Source organism: Brachyhypopomus gauderio, chromosome 3 (genome assembly GCF_052324685.1).
Source record: "Brachyhypopomus gauderio isolate BG-103 chromosome 3, BGAUD_0.2, whole genome shotgun sequence".
NCBI lineage: Eukaryota > Metazoa > Chordata > Actinopteri > Gymnotiformes > Hypopomidae > Brachyhypopomus > Brachyhypopomus gauderio.
This window is the reverse complement of record NC_135213.1, coordinates 20,720,625-20,742,998: the sequence shown is the minus strand read 5'-3', so window position 1 is coordinate 20,742,998 and position 22,374 is coordinate 20,720,625. Positions and strand designations below refer to the sequence as shown.

At 43.8% G+C, this 22,374-nt stretch overlaps 1 protein-coding gene across 1 annotated transcript; it reads right to left on the bottom strand.

Moving 5' to 3' along the window:
• Window positions 1–12,769: 12,769 nt before the first annotated feature.
• On the bottom strand, window positions 12,770–22,309 carry kif20bb (kinesin family member 20Bb). The gene is made up of 23 exons (XM_077000206.1): window positions 21,775–22,309; window positions 21,529–21,618; window positions 21,288–21,407; window positions 21,040–21,178; window positions 20,760–20,944; window positions 20,605–20,665; window positions 20,303–20,500; window positions 20,009–20,120; window positions 19,837–19,908; window positions 19,426–19,575; window positions 18,991–19,153; window positions 18,477–18,731; window positions 18,258–18,394; window positions 18,045–18,174; window positions 17,659–17,863; window positions 16,914–17,574; window positions 16,596–16,734; window positions 16,289–16,498; window positions 15,687–15,866; window positions 15,469–15,543; window positions 14,774–14,912; window positions 14,549–14,682; window positions 12,770–14,423 (listed from the first exon to the last, which is right to left on the bottom strand). The coding sequence occupies exons 1-23, from the start codon at window positions 21,877–21,879 to the stop codon at window positions 14,334–14,336; spliced, it is 3,750 nt and encodes a 1,249-aa protein (XP_076856321.1). The 5' UTR covers window positions 21,880–22,309; the 3' UTR covers window positions 12,770–14,333.
• Between the last annotated feature and the right edge of the window lie 65 nt (window positions 22,310–22,374).

Sequence of the window (22,374 nt, the reverse complement as noted above, 5' to 3'; positions counted from 1 at the left end):
CCAACAGTCATTCTGCAGATTTTGTGCACCCTTTGTTAAAAAAAAAAAACTCCATATTATAGTGTTAAACATTATATATCAGGGTACGCATTGTAATATATATATATTACTATATATATATATATATATATATAAAATTGGGCTGAGCCCCGGATCTTTACATACCCAGGCAACGCCCCTGGTGCAGACCTTCCTTTGAGCTGCTTGTAGGGGTTTCACCTACTAATCCTTTAAAAGTAGATATAATTTGTTTTACCTTAATTATTAATCAGTCTCATTAATTTAGAATCAGTCTCATATTCTAATAATACCAGAACCACAAGTTTAGTTATTAACTAAGGGTAATTAATGGTTTGGTATCTGAAGGATTTAACTATGAATTCTTTGGAGGTTTTGGCAACAACCACTTTTGAATGACATCAACACAGACAATTTGGTGAAAATAAATGATACATTTATTTAAAACCAACTATTCTAAAACAAACGGCATCAACAAGGATCAGTATATTTACAGTGAAGACTGGGTATTTAGTGTGTGTGTGTGTGTGTGTGTAAAAAGGGGAGGAATGTAATGTGTGCACGCGCTTGTGCGCGCGTGGAGAGGCGGAGTTGTAATCTCAGTTCTCCTATAGAGAACAAAGCAACTAAAATGGCGCCGACTTTAAACAGTAGAGCAGCGCGACTGTGTTAATGAGCTCAGCTGGTTTATTCCAACGTGGTCAGAACAAAGAGTAATGACACTGGCTTAATAACTAAAAATTTATGTGATGTGTCTGACAATGGGGAAGACTACAAGTTGTCAATTAATCAGATAAATAAAAGATTGTGGCATGCACAGCAAAGAACTTTGTATATACAAATCTTGATGAAGATTATGAAAATAAAGTTAAACACATTCGGAATGTATTAACAGAAAACTTAGTTAACTCCACAGTTCAAGTAACTTTGCCCTTTGATAAACTATGCCCAGCGTTAAGAGTCTCACGTGTTGAGTGTTTTGGGTGGTTTCCTCGTCCTCCCTGAATTCTCCTGGAATTAGGAGGGAATTTCCACCGCCGGCTCCTCGTTGATTAAACAACGTCGTCCAGGTGTGCTGGGGAATCGTCCAGGAACGCGAGTCTCGTTCACGGTTTAACAACAGGGAGTTGATCGCCTTTGTTTCAGTCCGTGTGGCCGCGTTAGCAAGCTTGATTGAAGCAAATCGGTGAATCTGTCGTCACGGTAACGTTGATCGGTTGGTTGGTGTAACTCGGGCTCGTTAATGAGGTAATACGACATTCAGCTGTTTGCTGTTAGTCGTATCAAAGTTTGCATGCTCTCAGTAAAGAAAACCGGAGAGAGAGGAGTGGCGGAGCCTCTCTTTAATAGGTCTAACCTATGTGTCGGTCAAACCAGAGAGAGAGAGAGAGAGAGAGAGAGATATTACGGAGCCTCTCTTTAATAGGTCTAACCTATGTGTCGGTCAAACCAGAGAGAGAAGGAGATATTACGGAGCCTCTCTTTAATAGGTCTAACCTATGTGTCGGTCAAACCAGAGAGAGAAGGAGATATTACGGAGCCTCTCTTTAATAGGTCTAACCTATGTGTCGGTCAAACCAGAGAGAGAGAGATGAATGGCTGATCAGGGTATTTAAACACCTGAACTGTAGACACACCCTTACTTCCGTCAAAACAAGCTTGTTCAATGTGTTGCCAGTGGTACTGCCACCTGCTGGTTTAGCATGGTACCTACATTCCCCTCTTGGTCTTCAGACTGGGGCTGATGTCATAGTTCTGAAGAGCACAAAAGGTTATCCATGCAGTCCATGTTCCCTGTAGCATCCACTGGGAGGTGATCAATTCCATGAGTCAGTTGTCCATCCCGCTCATAGCATGATCCATGAGATGGCTGGGAGATGCTGTAGACACACATCTGGGCAACAAGTTCACTACTGGGCAGTTCTTGAACAGTAACTAAGGTTAACTAAATCAAGAAAAACAATGAAAGGATACTAATGCATGGCTTAGATTTCACTTGGCTTTATACAAAGAAATCAAGGTCACATGCAGGGTTAAATGCCTTTGATGGAGGAGAGGAAGTACATCAGGCATGGAGAAAGGTGTGTTCGCACAAGTTGGTGTTTGTCTGTTGGCTGGAACAAACCTAACAATGTTTTAAAGTGAAGGATCTCGTTGGACCACGACGGACATTTGGGTTAATGTCTAGTTAGAGTGTGGTTCCTTGTGGGATCTAAAGGTAATTGTAAAATGTAAATAGGGGTTTAACTGAGGTGTAATGCCTCATCCTATCTTGTGACAGTGAAGTATTTAAACAACCAAAATACATTTCTACTGCTGCTATTGCCAAGTGTAGACTTGAGCATCAGGAGCTGTCATCATGCAAAAACAACCAACATCTCTAGTGGGTCTGAGGAATAGTGTTATGCAACTTATGCCAGACTTATTTGCCAAGTTTGCACCACAGTGGTAGCAGATGTGCTTACCTATATTCTGTACGCATTTGGGAAAACATTAATATGGCAAACGGTTTCACAAGTCTTGTTAAGACAAAGCTGGGCTGCCAAACAGTGTTGCTAAAGTATCTCACACTTGCTATACTGGTAGAGGGGAGAATAAGATCTGTGTGAGGGGTAAAATGTAGAAGTTAGGAGGTAACACCGGGTATACCCCCCTTAGTAAAGAACCTACTGCATTGAAAATGCAGACATGTGAGCGGAGATGATGCCAGGAACATCTCCCTTTAAAGGGTTAGAGATCTAGAAAAATAGCTACATGCTTACAGGCTGAAGGTTTACATGTAACTTCGTATAAAGTCAGTTCTACCTCCTCTTGGCTCAGGCTGGAGGTCCACTAACTGATCTTTATCTATGGCTGTTCCCCCTTCCACTGGTTCTGCCTCTCTTTCCACCTCTTGGCTCTGTCCCTGTGACGAGAGTAGTGAGAGGGGCCTGCAGAAAGAACAGTGTCTGAATTTACAGGGAAAGCATAGGGAGGATCTTGGAGCTCTTGGGAGTCTCCTTCAAGCATACTGGGCTGCACAACAGTCTCCCAAACTGTCTGCGTGGTCTTTCTGATCTTACGCATCGACAGGTCACCATGGCGTGCTAAAAGTGTGACATGGGTTCTCACACAAGGGTGGAGATTATGCAAAAATAGGGATTTGAAGGTTCGGTCTTCTGTGAGACCTGGTCCATTTCTTCCCTGGAAAAATGTTTGTTTCAAGCGATTAAAGTAATCTCTGGGATGCTCTGACGCTTCGTCAAAGAAAGGGGAATACTCCTCAGCGAGGGCTTTGCATAGCTGAGTGTAACTGTCCCTAATGGAAAACGGCTGTGATTCTATGAATGTGCGAACTGATCTAGAGGTGGTTTTCCAAATCAGCTTCACTTTCTCTCGTTCTGTTGCATAAGGCAAGTCCGAGAGGCTACACTCAATTTCTTTGAGGTAGTCTTCAACATGGTAGTTTGACCTTGCTGGGTTGAATGGCTCCATGTCCTTGGCTAGTGAATCTGGTAACTTTAACCGAGGGAAATGTTCAAGGACATGTCTATTAGAATAGGAAGGTGGACCTTCACTATCCAAGTGGTGTAACTCTTGGTCAATAGGATGCCTACTGCCTCCTGTCTCTCTGTGCCTAGGTGGCAGTAATGAGCCTTTATGCATCTCAAGTTGGGAAATATCTGTATTTCTCCTTGAGGAAAAAGCTGTAGCATGTACGTCACTGTGCCAGCCTGTGCGTGGGTCAGTGGAATGATGCTCAGCGTTTAAGTAAGGCCTGTTATCTGCTCTACCTGGTAAGACGTCCCTTGTCTGTACGTTCTGCCAGTGGTGTACATCAGCATGCCTTCTGCCGTCCTGCTCTGTGTCTATAGGGGGCAACAGTGAGCCTTTGTGCATCTCAAGTTGGGAAATTTCTGCATTTCCTCTTGAGGAAATAGCTGGAGCATGTACGTCACTGTGCCAGCCTGTGCGTGGGTCAGTGGAATGATGCTCAGCATTCATACAAGGCTTCTTAACTGTGGTACCTAATGAGATGTCCCTGGTCTGGACATCATGCGGAGGATAATGGTCACCAGCATGCTTTCTACCTTCCTGGTCTCTGTCCATAGGGGGCAACAGTGAGCCTTTGCGCATCTCAAGTTGAGAAATACCTGCATTTCTCCTTGAGGAAGAAGCTGGAACATGTACGTCACTGTGCCAGCCTGTGCGTGGGTCAGTGGAATGATGCTCAGCTTTTAAGTAAGGCTTCCTAGCTGCTGTACCTGACGGGATGTCCCTGGTCTGGACATCATGCAGAGAATAAGGAGGGCCAAAATACATAGCAGGATTAATATTACTCTCTTTGTTACTCAAGAGTAAGGGGGCAGAAGCTAAGGACGAGTAAGAGGGCTCTGCTGACTCGTAGCAAGAGGATGCAGACGGGGCATCTGCTCTAGGAGGGTGATTCTCCACAGAGGCTTCACTTTGAGCTTCAGAAGCTGAACCATCAGTAGTATCATATGGATACTCTGAGGAAGAACTAGTTACATCTAATCTAAGACTCATGGGGACTGGAGCCGGGGCCTTAGGATGTATGACAGGTGCATCATCATCTGTGGAGTGCCGACTATATGGGCTTTCTACTGTAACTAATAAAGAAGGTCTAGAGGTGCCAGATCTAGTTGCAAGGAAATTTTGCGCTCTCGCACGAGCAAGCTCACTCTCCCTTTGGAGGCGGGCAGTTTCTGTTAAGCCCGTGTGACGTTCACTTACGGTGAGCACGTCATTCAGCGCATGAGTGGTCAGTTGGAGGTTGTGGCGAAGGCTCTCAACCTCAGAACTGAGCTTAGCAGTATCCTGTTTGAGGAGTCTATTTTCCTTGCGTAGTGCCTCTACTTCTAACCGAGCCTGCTGCTGACATAGAAGGAACATTTTAAAAACTACATCTGGAACGGTAGGGGTCTCCTCAAAGTAGTCCTTTAGAGGTTTGTCAACATCCTTCCTACCTGGTTCAAGCATCTGAAGGAGCTGAAGCAAAGATTGACAAGTATTCCGTTTTAGAAAAGCCATGGTTAGTCTAAATGTACTTATAGACTAGCTCAAAAAAAAGGACAAAATCAAGTCAGCTTCAGTACAATCTGGCTTAGCTATTGTGCCAGGACCTTGTGTCTGGGCAGGTAAAAAGGGTAATTACCTAGGTGGACAAGCCAAATTGAAACTGGGGTAAAAAGAATTGTGCCAAAGGTGATTATAGTCTCTGAAACTAAACACTAGCACACTGGACCAAAGACTGCAACAGTGAAGTTATACAAAGACAGTGAAGTCTGATAACTGTGCTAAATAATTATCCTGATACTTCTGCAGTACAGGGGAAATCAGTGGGATGCCACACAAGTTAAAGCAACTGAATTACTATTGAAGTAATCAGAAATTAAATGAGTAAAATAAATATACTGATCTTCAGTTGATTGCTCAATGAATGTGAATAGTAACCAAATGGTAATCAAATTAGAACACTATCACCAAACTGTAGTTACCAAGTACTAGCTTTCCTCTATAGCAGTGGTTCCCAAAGTGGGGGGCGCGCCCCCTAGGTGGGGCGCGGAGCTATTGCAGGGGGGGCGCGGAGCTTGAAAGTAAAACGTGCACATGTGTCAATATTAGGGATGCACCGATTCCGATATTAATATCTGAAAAAATTCTAGATCGGGTATCGGGGACAATGTGACCGATCCATAAAAACAGATCTATTCAGGCAAATTCTATGCTTGTATTGCTTGCCTTTCGGAGTTAGTTCAACCTTAATACTCGCGCTGGTGGTATTCCACTTATTTGCTGGTTGACCAAAATAAACCTGGGCTACAGCAATACTTCACTGTTCATACATGAACTGGTGAGTTGTCCAAAGCTCATTTAATGCGTTACTTACAGAAATAAAATAAAGAGCAGTGGTCTGACTCGGTCTACGGCAGAAAGCTAAAAAAAACAATATTCCATACGCGCGCTCCACTCGCTCCCTTAAAGACACAGTAGCCTACACATATTTCTGGCCGTTACATGCTTTGTGCTCTGCGTGATGTCTGCGCTTGCAAACTAGCCGCATATGTATTGCTGTTTCTCTTATTTCATCTCCTTATTTATTTTAAATTATATTTAGAATTCTTGAACCATTTAAAAGGTTTCTTACAGTTTATTTTTTTCATGTTTAACCAAAGTTGTGAACCTATTGTTTTTGTAAGTTTTCAACACATCCCTAGTCAGTATGGGGGGGGGGCGCAAAAATATTCTCATCTACTAAAGGGGGGCATGGCAGAAAAAGTTTGGGAACCACTGCTCTATAGGAAGACTTGGGAAGCGCTCTGGCGCCCTCTTCTGGCGAATTTGGAGATGGTCCTATTCTAATGGCTTGAAAGCCTGTGATATGAAAAATATGGTTGATATCAAACAAATATGGTTGAGCCAGAAATCTCCCTCACACGGGGCACCAATTATGTAGGGGTTTCACCTACTAATCCTTTAAAAGTAGATATAATTTGTTTTACCTTAATTATTAATCAGTCTCATTAATTTAGAATCAGTCTCATATTCTAATAATACCAGAACCACAAGTTTAGTTATTAACTAAGGGTAATTAATGGTTTGGTATCTGAAGGATTTAACTATGAATTCTTTGGAGGTTTTGGCAACAACCACTTTTGAATGACATCAACACAGACAATTTGGTGAAAATAAATGATACATTTATTTAAAACCAACTATTCTAAAACAAACGGCATCAACAAGGATCAGTATATTTACAGTGAAGACTGGGTATTTAGTGTGTGTGTGTGTGTGTGTAAAAAGGGGAGGAATGTAATGTGTGCACGCGCTTGTGCGTGCGTGGGGAGGCGGAGTTGTAATCTCAGTTCTCCTATAGAGAACAAAGCAACTAAAATGGCGCCGACTTTAAACAGTAGAGCAGCGCGACTGTGTTAATGAGCTCAGCTGGTTTATTCCAACGTGGTCAGAACAAAGAGTAATGACGCTGGCTTAATAACTAAAAATTAATGTGATGTGTCTGACAATGGGGAAGACTACAAGTTGTCAATTAATCAGATAAATAAAAGATTGTGGCATGCACAGCAAAGAACTTTGTATATACAAATCTTGATGAAGATTATGAAAATAAAGTTAAACACATTCGGAATGTATTAACAGAAAACTTAGTTAACTCCACAGTTCAAGTAACTTTGCCCTTTGATAAACTATGCCCAGCGTTAAGAGTCTCACGTGTTGAGTGTTTTGGGTGGTTTCCTCGTCCTCCCTGAATTCTCCTGGAATTAGGAGGGAATTTCCACCGCCGGCTCCTCGTTGATTAAACGACGTCGTCCAGGTGTGCTGGGGAATCGTCCAGGAACGCGAGTCTCGTTCACGGTTTAACAACAGGGAGTTGATCGCCTTTGTTTCAGTCCGTGTGGCCGCGTTAGCAAGCTTGATTGAAGCAAATCGGTGAATCTGTCGTCACGGTAACGTTGATCGGTTGGTTGGTGTAACTCGGGCTCGTTAATGAGGTAATACGACATTCAGCTGTTTGCTGTTAGTCGTATCAAAGTTTGCATGCTCTCAGTAAAGAAAACTGGAGAGAGAGGAGTGGCGGAGCCTCTCTTTAATAGGTCTAACCTATGTGTCGGTCAAACCAGAGAGAGAGAGATGAATGGCTGATCAGGGTATTTAAACACCTGAACTGTAGACCCTTACTTCCGTCAAAACAAGCTTGTTCAATGTGTTGCCAGTGGTACTGCCACCTGCTGGTTTAGCATGGTACCTACATGCTGCTCATGTTTTGTAGTAAAGGGAATTGCAATATTATTTATTACATAGTGGAATGCATTGAGAAAAAATAACATAAAAATGATCAGTGTAAATCATCAATATTATCCCATGGAGGTCTTGATTTGGAATTATACTCAAAATCAAAGTGGAAAATCAAATGAAAGTCTGATTCAACTTCAGTGGAAATTAAAGTTAAAATGAGGTTCAGTAGTGTGTGTGGCCTTCATGTGTCTGTATGACCTCCCTACAACGCCTGGGCATGCTCCTGATGAGGCGGCAGATGTTCTCCTGAGGAATCTACTCCCACACCTGGATTAAATGGTCAATTCCTGCACAGTCTGTGGTGCAACATGGCGTGGGTGAATGATGTCCCAGGTGTGCTCGATTGGATTCAGGTCTGGGGAAGAGGCAGGTCAGTCCATAGCATTAATGTCTTCATCATGCAGGAACTGCTGACACACTTCAGCCACATGAGGCACATTGTCATGCATCAGAAGGAACCCAGGGCCCACTGCACCAGCATATGGACTCACAATGGGTCTGAGGATCTCATCCTGGTACCTAATGGCAGTCAGTGTACCGCTAGCTAGCACATAGAGGTCTGTGCGGCCCTCCAAAGAAATGCCTCCCCACACCATTACTGGCCCACTGCCAAACTGGTCATGCTGGAGGATGTTGCAGGTAGCAGAATGTTCTCCATGGCATCTCCAGACTCTATCATGTGCTCAGTGTCAACCTGCTCTCATCCATTGGCGAATCTGCCAATCTTGGTGTTCTCTCACCCTGCACGGTGTTGGGCTGTAAGCACAAGCCTTACTTGTGGATGTCGGGCCCTCATACCACCCCCATGGAGTCTGATTCTGACAGTTTGAGCAGAAACATGGATATTAGTGGCCTGCTGGAGGTCATTTAGCAGGCCTCTGGCACTGCTCCTCCTGTTCCTCCTTGCACAAAGGAGGAGTTATTGGTCCTGCTGCTGGGTTGTTGCCCTCCTACGGCCCCCTCCATGTCTCCTGGTGTACTGCTCCATGCTCTGCACACTACTGACAGACATAGCAAACCTCCTTGCCACAGCTCGCATTGATGTGTCATTCTGGATGAGCTGCACTACCAGAGCAACTTCTGTGGGTTGTAAACAACACATCATGCTACCTCTATGGTGAGAGAACTGAAAATGCCAAAGGGGCAAAGTAACCAAAACATCAGCCAGAAAGGATGAGAACAGAGAAAAGGCTCCTTCATACGGAGTGTCTAGCTAATTACCTCACATCTCTACCTGTTCTATATGCACAACAGTGGTTGAAATCGATTCAGAATCAGTGTTGCTTCCTAACTGATACATTGTGTTATTTAAGTGTTATAAAATTTTTTTGAGCAGTAAATATATATATATATATATATATATATAGTGTGTGTGTGTGAGAGAGAGAGAGAGCAGGCCATTTAGCAGGTTCCCAGCAACCTCTTCTGGAAATAAAACACTATCTTCTTTACTTTAGTCTTCTGAAATGTTAGAGCAATGTTATGCAACTACATTATTTTCATATTTCAAATATCTGTGAAGAATCATTAGTCATTAGTATCATTAGTTTATCTGATGTCAAATGAGAAGGCAAAAGCACACCTCCAACGTGATAATGGAGCAGAGTACAAGATAATGTTGAGTATGTGAAATAATACAGGATCAAAGCAAGACTACTGATCAGTTATTTTTCTGAAGAGCTAACACTCCCTTTTAAAATGAATATTTGTTCTAAATGAAATATGTCAGTAATACCATGAGAAAACAGTCAAAACGTTTCTTGGCCTTGAGATCTTTGTCTTACAGGAATTGCATAAGGACTCCATTGAGTAATTCAGCATTAATGTAACCCTGTTTAGATTGTGATTGTGCAGACGTGATAGGGTATGAAAATATAACAGATCCTCTATCACAAAATGTAATAACTTCTCACACACATTAAATGTGAGCTATGCATCTAATAAAATTCCATTCCACCATTTCAGATGAAAACATGCTCCTCCTACCCTCTTCCCTCCCCTCCTCTCCACTCCCCGTTTGCTGGTGAAGTCTCTACATTCCATTTAACGCAAGAACACATTTAATACACCCCTTGACCGCCAGCAGCAAGGAGAGTCCTAGTACTTTACAGCGAGTGTGACTCGACCTGGCCTATCAGTATAAGCCAGGGCAAATTACATTTGCCTCCTTGTATCTAGGGTACAGGGTAATGACAGCGCCATGGAAAATACACTCCCCTGCCCAACACACACAGTATTTCACCCACATGTAGATAACACAAAGCACCGTTTGTAGCTTGCTTCAATTCATAAAGAACAGCTTTTCCTTCGTACATCTTGTAGATGGAATTCAGCGTTCACCGGTGGGTGGTGCTCCTCTCACCTTCCCAGGAGCAGTGTTGGGCAGACTAGGCCTCAGAGGGGGAGGGAGTCTGATTATGCTAATGAGCCATGCTGCACCGCCCCCTCTGACAGCTGAACACTACATCACACCAGTCAGCTCTCCCCATGTCATTTCGTTGTGCTGCTTGGATGTTTTACGCTACATCTTTAATTATGCACAGTATGAACCATCCTTAGACCCCTTTAGCTGAAACTAGCTCTTCCAGCATAGGGCATTTGAATTATTTTGTGTTTGGCGTTGGCTGTCTGAGCACAGAGTAATCACCATGCTCTTTCATACATACAGTTTACAGTCATGGCCAAAAGTTGAGAATGACTTATATTTTCACATGATCTGCTGCCCTCTGGTTTTTGTCAGATGTTTATCACACAAATATAATTGCAATAATTATGAGTAACAAGCTTTTATTGACAGAACGAGTTAATGCAGCAAGTCAATATTTGCAGTGTTGACCCTTCTTCAGGACCTCTGCAATTCTCTGTGGCATGCTCTTAATCAACTTCTGGACCAAATCCTGACTGATAGCAGTCCATTCTTGCACAATCAATGCTTGCATTGTGTCAGAATGTGTAGGTTTGTTTGTCCACCCGTCTCTTGATTGACCACAAGTTCTCAATGGGATTAAGATCTGGGGAGTTTCCAGGCTATGGACCCAAAATCTGTTTTGTTCCCTGAGCCATTTAGTTATCACCTTTGCTTTATGGCAAGGTGCGCCATCATGCTGGAAAAGGCATTGTTGATCACCAAACTGCTCTTGGATGGTTGGGAGAAGTTGCTCTCAGGACATTCTGGTACCACTCTTTCTTCATGGCTGTGTTTTTAGGCAAGACTGTGAGAGCCGATTCCCTTGGCTAAGAAGCAACCCCACACATGAATGGTTTCAGGATGCTTTACAGTTGGCATGAGACAAGACTGGTGGTAGCGCTCACCTCGTCTTCTCCAAACAAGCCGTTTTCCAGATGTCCCAAACAATCGGAAAGGGGATTCATCAGAGAAAATGACTTTACCCCAGTCCTCAGCTGTCCACTCCCTGTACCTTTTGCAGAATATTAGTGTCCCTGATGTTTTTTCTGGAGAGAAGTGGCTTCTTTGCTGGTCTCCTTGAGACCAGGCCTTGCTCCAGGGGTCTCCACCTCACAGTGCATGCAGATGCACTCACACCTGCCTACTGCCATTCTTGAGCAAGCTCTGCACTGCTGGTAGCCCGATCCCGCAGCTGAAACACTTAAGAGACAGTCCTGGCACTTGCTGGTCTTTCTTGTGCACCCTGGAGCTTTTTTGGCAACAATGGAACCTCTCTCCTTGAAGTTCTTGATGATGTGATAGATTGTTGACAGAGGTGCAATCTTTCTAGCTGCGATACTCTTCCCTGTTAGGCCATTTTTGTGCAGTGCAATGACAACTGCACACATTTCTTTGGCGATAACCATGGTTAACAGAAGTGAAACAATGATGCCAAGCACCAGCCTCCTTTTAAAGTGTCCAGTGGTGTCATTCTTACTTAATCATAACAGATTGATCTCCAGCCCTGTCCTCATCAACACCCACACCTGTGTTAATGGAGCAGTCACTGAAACAATGTTAGCTGGTCGTTTTAAGGCAGGACTGCAATGAAGTTGAAATGTGTTTTGGGGGATAAAGTTCATTTTCTAGGCAAATATTGACTTTGCAATTAATTGCCGTTAAGCTGATCACTCTTTATAACATTCTGGAGTATGCAAATTGCCATTATAAAAACTGAAGCAGTAGACTTCGTAAAAATTAATATTTGCATAATTCTCAAAACTTTTGGCCATGACTGTAGATGTTGTGAGTGGTGACTCCTCACTAATTAGGTTCTGCTGGTCCAAAAAATGACAGGCTGCACCATGGGAGGGGGTGGCGTTCTCATTTGTAAACAAATGAAGGAGAAAATGAAAGCTGACACTGGTGCACCCTTATGAATATTTAATGTCAGTGTTCATAAATCATACAGGTCTCCAGGTAGAGCCGAGCAGCCAACAGTCAGGGGTTCAGATGCTTTTGGGCTGACTTGCATGCAAAAAATGCAGGTCCAAAAAGAGACTCCTTCCAGCAGGTAAAGTGTTCCGTGCTCTGATCGTGGAACATGGAACACACTTTCACACAAGTTTAATGTATGTAGATAAGTCTCATAGCGTCTCGTAGATAAAGGTGTCATCTTATATTTGACGAGTCTAAACAAAGCCTCATTTCAGGTAAGAGACTAGAGTCCCTAATTGAACTTGGTCATTACAGCTCTTGAGAGACATAATAGTGACAGGATATGGTTTATACTAAAATATATATGGTTTATAGTATAAACTTTATACCAAACTGTTGTGTAAATTGACTAAATTATATTTCTATACTGTGAAATATAGAAACTTTCACACTACAATAAAAATGATGTTACAAACATATGTATTATAATTAACAGACACCAGTGAGAAGCAGCAGCCAATCACAGCACTCTCAACCAGAAGCCTCAGACCCCTGGGGGACTGAATCAGGTCCAGAGATACAAGAGGACAGAGCACCATAAACATCAGCGCATGCAGACTATCATTTTCATAAACAGACAACTTTATTATGAAGACACACATTTACCAGGGCAATTGTAAGGGAATAGCCAATTAAACTATCCTCGATATCTTGAACTGGGAGGAAACCCACAGACATGGGGAGGACACAGAAACTCCAACCAGACTCAAACACAAGAACCTAGTACTGAGAGGCAATGATCAAACCACCTAGTCACTGCACTGCCTTCAAAAAACTAAGACCTCACCATGACCTGTTTAAAACTGCCTAGTCATCAGCATGAAGAGGGTTTTACTACCCCAACATCAACCAGCTGCCACCTAGTTTGTGCCTTCTACAAAAACCATCATTAGCCGATGGCAGCACAGGGAGCAGTCTTCTGCTCGCCAATGTGGACAAATGGTTCCAAAGTTGAAGCAGCAATTTTGAAGGCCACTCTGACCAAGCACGGAGCTGGCTGAAGAACGGCCATGACCTGAAGATGTTCATCCATCAGTGGACAGCAAGGAGCAAAGCCAAGCGAGACCAGCAACGTGCTTCACTTTCAGATGCACTTCAGCTTCAGGAAAGCCTAGAATGTTCCACATAAAATACTTCAACACTGAGGTTAGGTCTAGAGTTCTGAAATTATATTTGACCACATTCTTGATTTCAGGCTAAAAATGCACGTAACAGATTTTATTTGGTGACATTTAATTCACTGTGAAAAGATTTAATGGCGTTTACAAACTACCAAAATAAATTTCAAATTTATCATGATGACATCACTATGACAAGTATAGAAATAGATACAGGTGATTTAAACTGGAACAGTCAAACGAACGGGGGATTGGGAAATGTGACAGCATTCGTACACAGACACACACACAGGGACAGAGAGAAGCTCGAATAAAAATAAGAGGTCAACCGGTCAGGGAACTGGAAGAGCGGCTGGCACACCTGGGAAACAGTCGCAATGGTGCCCAAGAGATTACAGATGAACAGGGGACCTACTGTGACATCATAAAAGTGACCCTTCATTCTGTGTTGAACTGCAGGTATTTGAGATGGGCCACAGGGGTAAGAAAATTAACTTTGGTCCCTGGTGGAGGAATGAGAGAAGCAATGGAAGAGAGGCGAGCTTTGGCTGCAGTGTCACTCCAGATGACCTCAGCTGTGCATGGGGCGGGTGATGCACCGGTGGAGAGACCAGCAGGCGCCGCCTGAAATCTACGACCTGCTCTTCACAGATGACAACCACCTCCATCCACAGACAGCAGTAACAAACGAGGATGCGCACGCACACGCACACACGCACACACACCCCTGGATGGTCACAGATGCTGCTTTTGCTCAGCATTCACAAGTGTCCATAATGTGTAATGAAATGATAACCGTAGTACGTCAAATAAACTCAGATAAGAGGACCAGAGTTTGTACTTGACTTTCTTCCCATCGCCAACATATTCCTTCCTACTGAAACAATATTTAAATCGTTTATGTACACCATCCATGAAAAATCTAAAAGTCTGAGAATTTACACAAGATTCTGATTTTCAGTTTACACTTATTAACAGTCAAATGTTTATGGCTACAGCTAGAGTTGCTGTCTTTTAGCAGGTCTTGTTCTAAGTTTCCTCCTGATGATGAGATGATCACTTTCTTTGTCATCTTGATCCACTATGATCTGCAAAGGAAACCAGGAAATAGCTTGAAAACCACAATTCCTTAAATCACCTCAGTCAGCCTAATAACAAAGTTCACTACGTTAACACTGTACTGAAGTTATGGGCACCCCAGAGCCCTACTGACCGGATGCGGAGGTATATCCAACGGGGACGAGATTTGGGCCTTGAACAGCTTGCGCTTGGACCTCTTGGGTTTGTTGCTCGTCTCCGTGCAGGGCTGAGGCTCTGGGGATTTCACCATGGCCATGATCTTCTTGGCTGCACAGAGGGCGTAACCCTGCGTCAGAGGGGCGAGGGCGGGGGAGAGGAGGGTGCGCTCCACCAGAGCGTGAAATGAGCCAGGACTGACCTTTGCTCCCGAGCAGGGTCGGTGAACTCTGGATGAAGTCACCGATCTTCTGCAGGGTTCCGTCCTTCCTGCGTTTCAGACTTTTGGGTGGAACCTGGTGCGTTAACGGACTGGCCATTTGACAGACCGCTACAGGCGACTTGCAGGACAAAAAGAAACGGTGACACGTAAACGCCCGATGAACGCACTCGGAGTTCAAAAATCAAGAATTACTGAGAGCTGCACAGAGTGGTGTGGATGCTGTTAGTTGTAGTGGGTTGTGGGGAAAAAGACGGGATGCCCTCTAATGAACCGTTACAGTGCAATACATTTAATCAAGCTCAGCACTGGTTCCTGAAATTACTTAAATGAAAGGCTGCAAAAAATTATTTCCATGTGGTCTTATTTCTACTATTTTACAATAAAGGGTTTTAATATACCGTGGAGCTAATCCTAGCACTACAAATGCATGAACATTTCTACCAGCAAACCTGAGAATGCACATCAGCTGCACTGACCAATCACAACAATCGCCTCAGTGTTCTGATCTTACTCTGACAAATCAAAAATATTTTCACCACAGGCTCCTTTAATTATACCCTACAGGAACTGATTATAGTAATAACTGCAATTGAAATTACAGCCCTGGTCCAAGCGATCTGCATTCATTGCTGCAATGATCATGATGTTGGATGGTGTCTGCTGTGCACACACACCTCCACAGGAGTCACGCTGACCATGGAGGTCCCCTGGAGCCGCTGGTTTTTCCTGTTCTCTGACTGCACAGAACTCTAGATCACACAAAAAACAGCGCCGACAGGTTCAGGCCAGGGTACAAGGATACTCTTCACCCAGCTAATTGTGAGCAACTGCTAAAAAGAAGAAAAAGTCAAAACATTTTATTTTGTTTAAAGGCCCTCTGGGGGTCACAGACCTCCACCTCCGAGCTCTTCCTCTTCCGGGCTGTGTTTCGGATCTTGACCGTGACAGACTCATCGCATCCAGCCCTGCGGACGTTGACGCGGTTGGGCTTGAGGGGGGTGAAGCTGATCTCTACCTCTGGTTTTGGGAAGCGGTTATCCTTCTCGCTCCCAGTGGAGAGGACAGAGGAGTCCTGCCAAGGGCCATCAGAGAGAGGGCTGGTGAGGACACGACAACCCGGGCTTGCAGGTGCTGGAATGCCCTGAGCCAGTAGTGCTGATCTGGGATCAGGCCCCCACATAAGGAGATGACTGACTGACACTGACTGCTGCTTGCATTTCTCTCAATTGTGCGGTCTGCATCTCTCTTAAAATGTTTAACGTATGTAGCTTTACTGTGGCTCTGTGACCATGTTTTAAGCAACGAGGCTAAAAAACTGCTCTGGCCTCTGAGATTCGTTGAAGATCAGAAACCTTCCTCCTGAATTTCCCTCCAACCTTTTGGCTCTCTGGAACATCAGAAGGACTCACTTCCACCCACTCTGAAAACATTCCTCTTAGAAAAGCAGCAGGTCGCGAAATACATTGCGATTAAAGAGTACAAAGCAATGCTTACTGTCCGGCGTCCTGTAGTGTCCTGTCCTTTATCTACACCGGGATTTGCGGGATCAGAACCAGAAGCAGTCCCACTCTCGGAGCTCACAGTGTTTAGCTGCGCAGCGGTCTGCTCTTGACTCCGCTTTGCGCTCAGAGCTCCGTCCCTCTCCTCCTCCACATCACGTAGCTTCTGTCTCAGCTCTCCAATGGCTTCAGTCAGGGCCGTGACCTTTAGGGGGAAGACATGGCGATCGACAGACACTTTGGGTTTAATGCCACCCCTCCTCCACGTTGATTTTTTCAAACCCTGCGGTTTCTTTACGAACCTCTGTCTGCAGCCGGTCAGCGTGGGTGCTGCCCCGAGACACCTCTGCGTGGAGATCTGATATATGGCTCTCCTTCTGCTGCAGATCAGCTTGCAAGCTTTTCATTTTATTCTGGTCTTCAGTCATCTGCATCTCGAGCCTGTCACCATACAATTCAAACAGCTGTGTTGATACTGCGTACAGACAAATTTTACTTAACACGTTTTCATTTTGCATCAGACCTACACATTATCTGATATATAAGGCCAACTGTATTTTATTAAAGACAAAGGAACAGTCTGAGCGTTGCCGAGTAAGATCGAATAAAAAAGGTCTTACCTTAAAACCTCCTGTGCTTTGGTGTTGAGTTCAGCGTCTTTAAGTGCCAGCTCCTCCTCCATTTCTCTCAGTCCCCTCTGTGCCTCCTGCACGCTCCTCCTCTCCACCTCTTCTGCGGCAACACGCGCCTCCCTCAAAGCCTCCTTCACCCGGGCCAATTCGCTCTGGCACTGCTGGAGCTTCTCTCTCAGGGCAATGCAGCGGGTCTCTCCCTCAGCCAGCTCCCGCTCCACCTCCTTGACCCTCTCTGCTTCCGAATGGTCCACAGCGACTTGGGTCTCGTCCCTCCGAGCGTCTCTTTCTCGTCTCAACTCCTCGCAGGTGTTTTCCAGCCGACAGATCTCCTCTCTGGTACAGCCAAGCTCTGTCTCCAGGGCCTCGATCCTCCTGTTCTTCTCCTGCGAGGTTGACACCACCGCCTCGCACTCTTTACGAAGAGCTTCAATGGTTTTCCGGAAGGCGCAGTCAGACTCTCTTTCCCGGGAAAGCTCCTGGGCCTCCAAGGCTCGAAGCTTGGTGCTCATTTCATCAGTCATATGCTGGAGCTCGCTGAGCTTGCTGGACAAAGCCCGGTTCTCAGCAGCAAGTTCGGTGGTTGCTGCCTTCTCCATCAGTAGCTGGTCGCAGGTTTTCTGTAACTGTGTGAGCACCGTGTCCATTTCTGAAACAAGATCAACACTTCAGTCAGACAGGCAAACACCAGCGCGCATCAACGTTCACCTTAGACCAGAGAGAAGAAATGGACCTTCGGTTTTGACACCAAGGAGCTGCTGGCTTTCAAGAAGCTCCTCCGCCATTTTGTCCAGTCGGGCCCTCAAGCTTTCGACCACCCCGGGAGATCTGGTCACGTTCTCCAGACACGTCTGCGTCACCTCTGCATCTCGCCTTATCTCAGCCAGGTCATCCTGCATCGCTTCCATCATCCCATCCAGACACTCCATCTTGGTCTCCTGAATGACAGACAGAAATTACATAGCTATCGAATAACCAAGCACAAAAAGAGATCACCAGTACAAAAGATGGTTTGTGTTTACTCGGAAAAGGCTTCTGGATTTAAAATAAAATGTTCTTGTAAACAGAGTTCAGATTATAGGTATGTATGTTATTGAGGTATGTTAGCATGGTACTCACATTGATTGTGTCATTTCCAGGGCACGTGGCTGCCAAGCCAGTGAGAGTTTCGTTGGTTAAATTCTTAAATATTTCCAATCTCCTTTCAGCTCTTTCTTCAGCAATTTCTCTCTCTCTCTGAAGACGTTCACTGTGAAAAACAAATGCGTACGCCAGGTTACTAAACGTCACAGACAACCAGGATGCTGAAACTGGAACAAAAGCAATATTTACTTGTAATCCTTTTCCATATTAGAAAACAGCTCCATGAACTCTGTGGTAACCTCTTCCCGGATGAGAGATTCCATGGCCAATTTTTCTGATTCTACATTGGAAAATTTTTCTTGAAGTTCTTGAATTTTCTGATGAAGCTGAAATAAACAAACAATACAAACCGTTAAAGGTGAAGTTCTGACATTGTCATGAGACACCGCACAATGGTACACAGCGCACCTTGTGCAATTCTTGATCTTCAGCTTCTAAGACAGTGGTTTCCATCATGCTTTTCTCATCACATTCTTCCTCTTCTTCCTCCATGTCTTCATCATCCTCATCCTCCTGGACATCCTCCAAGCTGGTCTCCCATCCAATCAGGGTGCTTCTCCTAGCCCACTCTTTCCTGTCCACGTTGTTGAGAATCATGGAGAGATCTCTAGCAGATCTCTTGGGTGCAGTGTGAAATACTGGTTTTGGGTTCAGGACGACAACCTAGATAGTGGTTGAATAAAACCAAAACTTGATTTTCAGATACTGAAGGATTACCAAAGGGCTTTTTGAAGTGAATTAGTACAATAAAGCCCAGTACAATAGCTGTCAAACTCTAATGGTTTTAGTCTGCATTGCAATTTTTCTGTCCCTTAAATATCATGAGGTAACAAAGTAACTTCAGCCAACACCAGAGATGCTTATCTGCTATTCTGCAGCCACTCAATATGGAGGTGGCAGCGGACGCTGTAGCCTGACTGACCTTTTGAGCGACTGCAGAAAATTTGAGGACGTTCAGGGTTTCATCATACATTGAAGCACACTGGTTGATGTTAACTATCATGCAGGCTTTTCCACGGCCACAGAAAAACCCCTGCAAATAGTGAGTGAGCTTGCTCTCCCTGAAGGGGATATGCTGGTTGAACCTAGCAGAAGCAAAAAGAGTTTTAGCTGCAACACTGGAAGATCTCTCTCTCACTCACACACACACACACACACACACACACACACACACACACACACACACACACACACACACACACACACACACACACACACACACACACACACACACACACACACACACACACACACACACACACACACACACACACACACACACACACACACACACACACACACACACACACACACACACACACACAAATTTGGGACCTGTGTGGTGCCATAACCTCACTTTGAGTGGGTCTGATTCAGTCTCAGGGCATTGATACATTTCCCCAGAGTTAACAGAGATGTGTTGATGTTTCCAGCTTCTTTTAAGCGCTCTCCTCTGTTATGGGTCTTTGCACATCGCTCTGATCCTGCAAGATCACACAGAGACAACCTGGAGGAGCAAAACATCCAGTTTATAAAACTCACCAAATGCTGGGAGACCTCCACACTACATAATAACTTATCCTTTTGATACAGAACCTGCTCAACAAGAGAAAAGCTGTACAATTTGGTGATGTATGCATAAAAAAATATTGACATTTGACATCATAAAGACATTACTTTCTGAAATGAGTTCTCCAATGGGAAACTGTGCTGAGGTCTCTCCTGGATTGGCACCTAGTAGTTTACGTAAAGGGGGAAGATTACTTACTCACTGATCGTCTGGACACGAGGAACACCCACATCTTCTAGGCGTATGACTCGGATGGAAAAAATACTATGGCTGAGAAGAACACAAGCTTCAGCATTCTGCAACCTCAGCTTCAATTCACCCCAAATCTGAGAATGTTAACTTCAGTAGGGAAGAATTTAAAAAGCTTTACCTTCTGCTTGAAACACTGTTGAGCTTTGTAGAAGAGAAGCTCTGATTTTTCCTTCCAATCTTTAAAACTTTGTAGGCTTCATCTGCACCATTTACCTGGACCCAGGTCAGATCTGCAAAAAATATTTAAATAGGACTGTAAATGTGAATAATCCTGCAATAAAAATTATGCTCCCAATGATGCACATTTTCTTCCCTTTTCTAAACATCAAATCACAACCATTATCCATCAAGTACACTAAAGGATGAGATCCTGCTTTATATCAGACTAGCGAAAGGAAAGCCGTCTATTTACCTTTGACAAAAGTGTTGCCTTTGACGTCCTGGCACAGACGCAGTGCACTCCGTCTCTGGGAGCCACTCGAGACAAAGTCAAGCAGGTCATGGATATTTTCGTTGTATATCTCACAGAAGGATACCCATACTGAGAACTTTATGTGAGAGTCCTCCTCTAAACAAAGACTTTCTCCATCCATCTCAGTGTAACTGGAACCTAAAACAAGCATTTAAAAAAGGAAACTTATTTGCTATGTCTCATGAAACAAAAACAACCTAGTAACCAAGCAACCATTCACATAGATGTTATGTTGTACTTGCCCTCTAGTATTGAGCTGCACGTAGAATTTGATGTGTTACAGGTGCTTTTTTGCAAACCACTCTAGAGTAAAGAATTGAGAATGAGTTATTGTAAATTAATTTGTACTAATGCACTTAATACATGCACACATTTACATGGTCTTATTACGTTGTACCTCTTTAAATCTCCTTAGAAGTTTTTTCTTATTTGTGGCTTCCTCTTCCTGCTGATCATTAGTCAGCCTTGTGAAGTCTACGCAGCGGTGGGGTTTAATGTTATTCTGAGTATACATTCGTCCTTCGATGCTGTTAAAGATTAAATTCAGCGACCTTGGCAGAATCCCCCCATCTGCTTCTGGGCCTTAAAAATCAAGAGAGAAAAATATGTAATATGCTTTTATTTTACTACAGAAGACCTGTACTGTGAGACAAGACCTCATATGAATAAAACTTCACCTAAAAAGGTAAATGTTTTCCCAGCATTGGTAACTCCATAAGTGAATACCAATGAATTTTCTCCTTTGAGAACATCTTTCACAAGTGTTTTTGTCGTTCCGCCAAATATCTCCCTCTGTGTTGCATCCGGACCATACACCTGGAAAATGAACTTGGAATTGAAGCAAGCACATATCCCAAAGCATGACCCAGTCAACCCATTCCCAGTTAGTGTTGACACAATATAGGACAATGTATTTCTCTTGGACCTTTGAAAACTGAAAACGCTGAGCGACTTGTGGCCCTAGTTTTTCACTTTGCCTGACTGCTAGTGATGCTCTTGGGGCCTTCAAAACCACAGTCTCCGGGGGTTCAATTGAAATACAGTCCTGTTGAGTGAAAGGACAATTAAAAACAATTACGTTATAATTATATTGCAAATATTAGGTATGCAATTCGAATCCAGTTTTTGCCACTGCATCTATCAGTTCGTCTGATCTTTTTAAGCACCTGTGATTCACCAAATCCACTCTCTGTAGATGTAAATGGACGTATTCGCAGATAAACCTGCAAATGTTCCTTCTCCAGCAGGACAGACTCCTACAGGGACACAAATTATATTTTGTTTGTTTTAGAAGTACATCACACAGACTGCACTAAGACGTAAATATATAATAAAATACTATCAGCATACACCAACCAAAACAAACGAGTCTTGGGAGTGAGAGATTAATAAACTGTGGCAATGTCAATTACCTGGGATGTGGGCATTTTGGAGAATTCGACAAAGAGGTCTTTTCTTAGATCTTCCACAACTACAGCGCCTACTCGCTCGGGTTTGTAATTTAAACACGACTCCATCGCTTTACGAAATAAAATATGAACGAACGCCTGCAGCAAACAATAAGCTAAGTCCGCTAACTAAGTAGCTGCGTAACTGGCAAGCATTTACAGATATTTAGCTACTCTTAGCTATAGTTAGAAAAGAGAGTTTGGATATAAACTATGCATTATGTATTAACAACATGAGCTATCCACAAACAGAAAACAATAAATAATTAACTAGCTAGATATACAACTAGGCCAGCAAACGGTACCAGTATATAACTTAACTAGATATACAAATCCAGCTTCCACAAATCGAGGACAACTAGCCTAAATAGCTTCCTGTCTTAGATGTTGGTAACCGATGCTGATAACCACATGCAGTTTGTACACACGTCGTTTTACATCGACAGGTCTACTCGCTTGTTATGCTAGCAGAACTCAAAACATGTCCACTTCGACCTTACCTACGTCTGCCGCGGGCTTCTGTTTAAATTTCACCAATCGAAGCGCTTCAACGAGCCGAAAAGC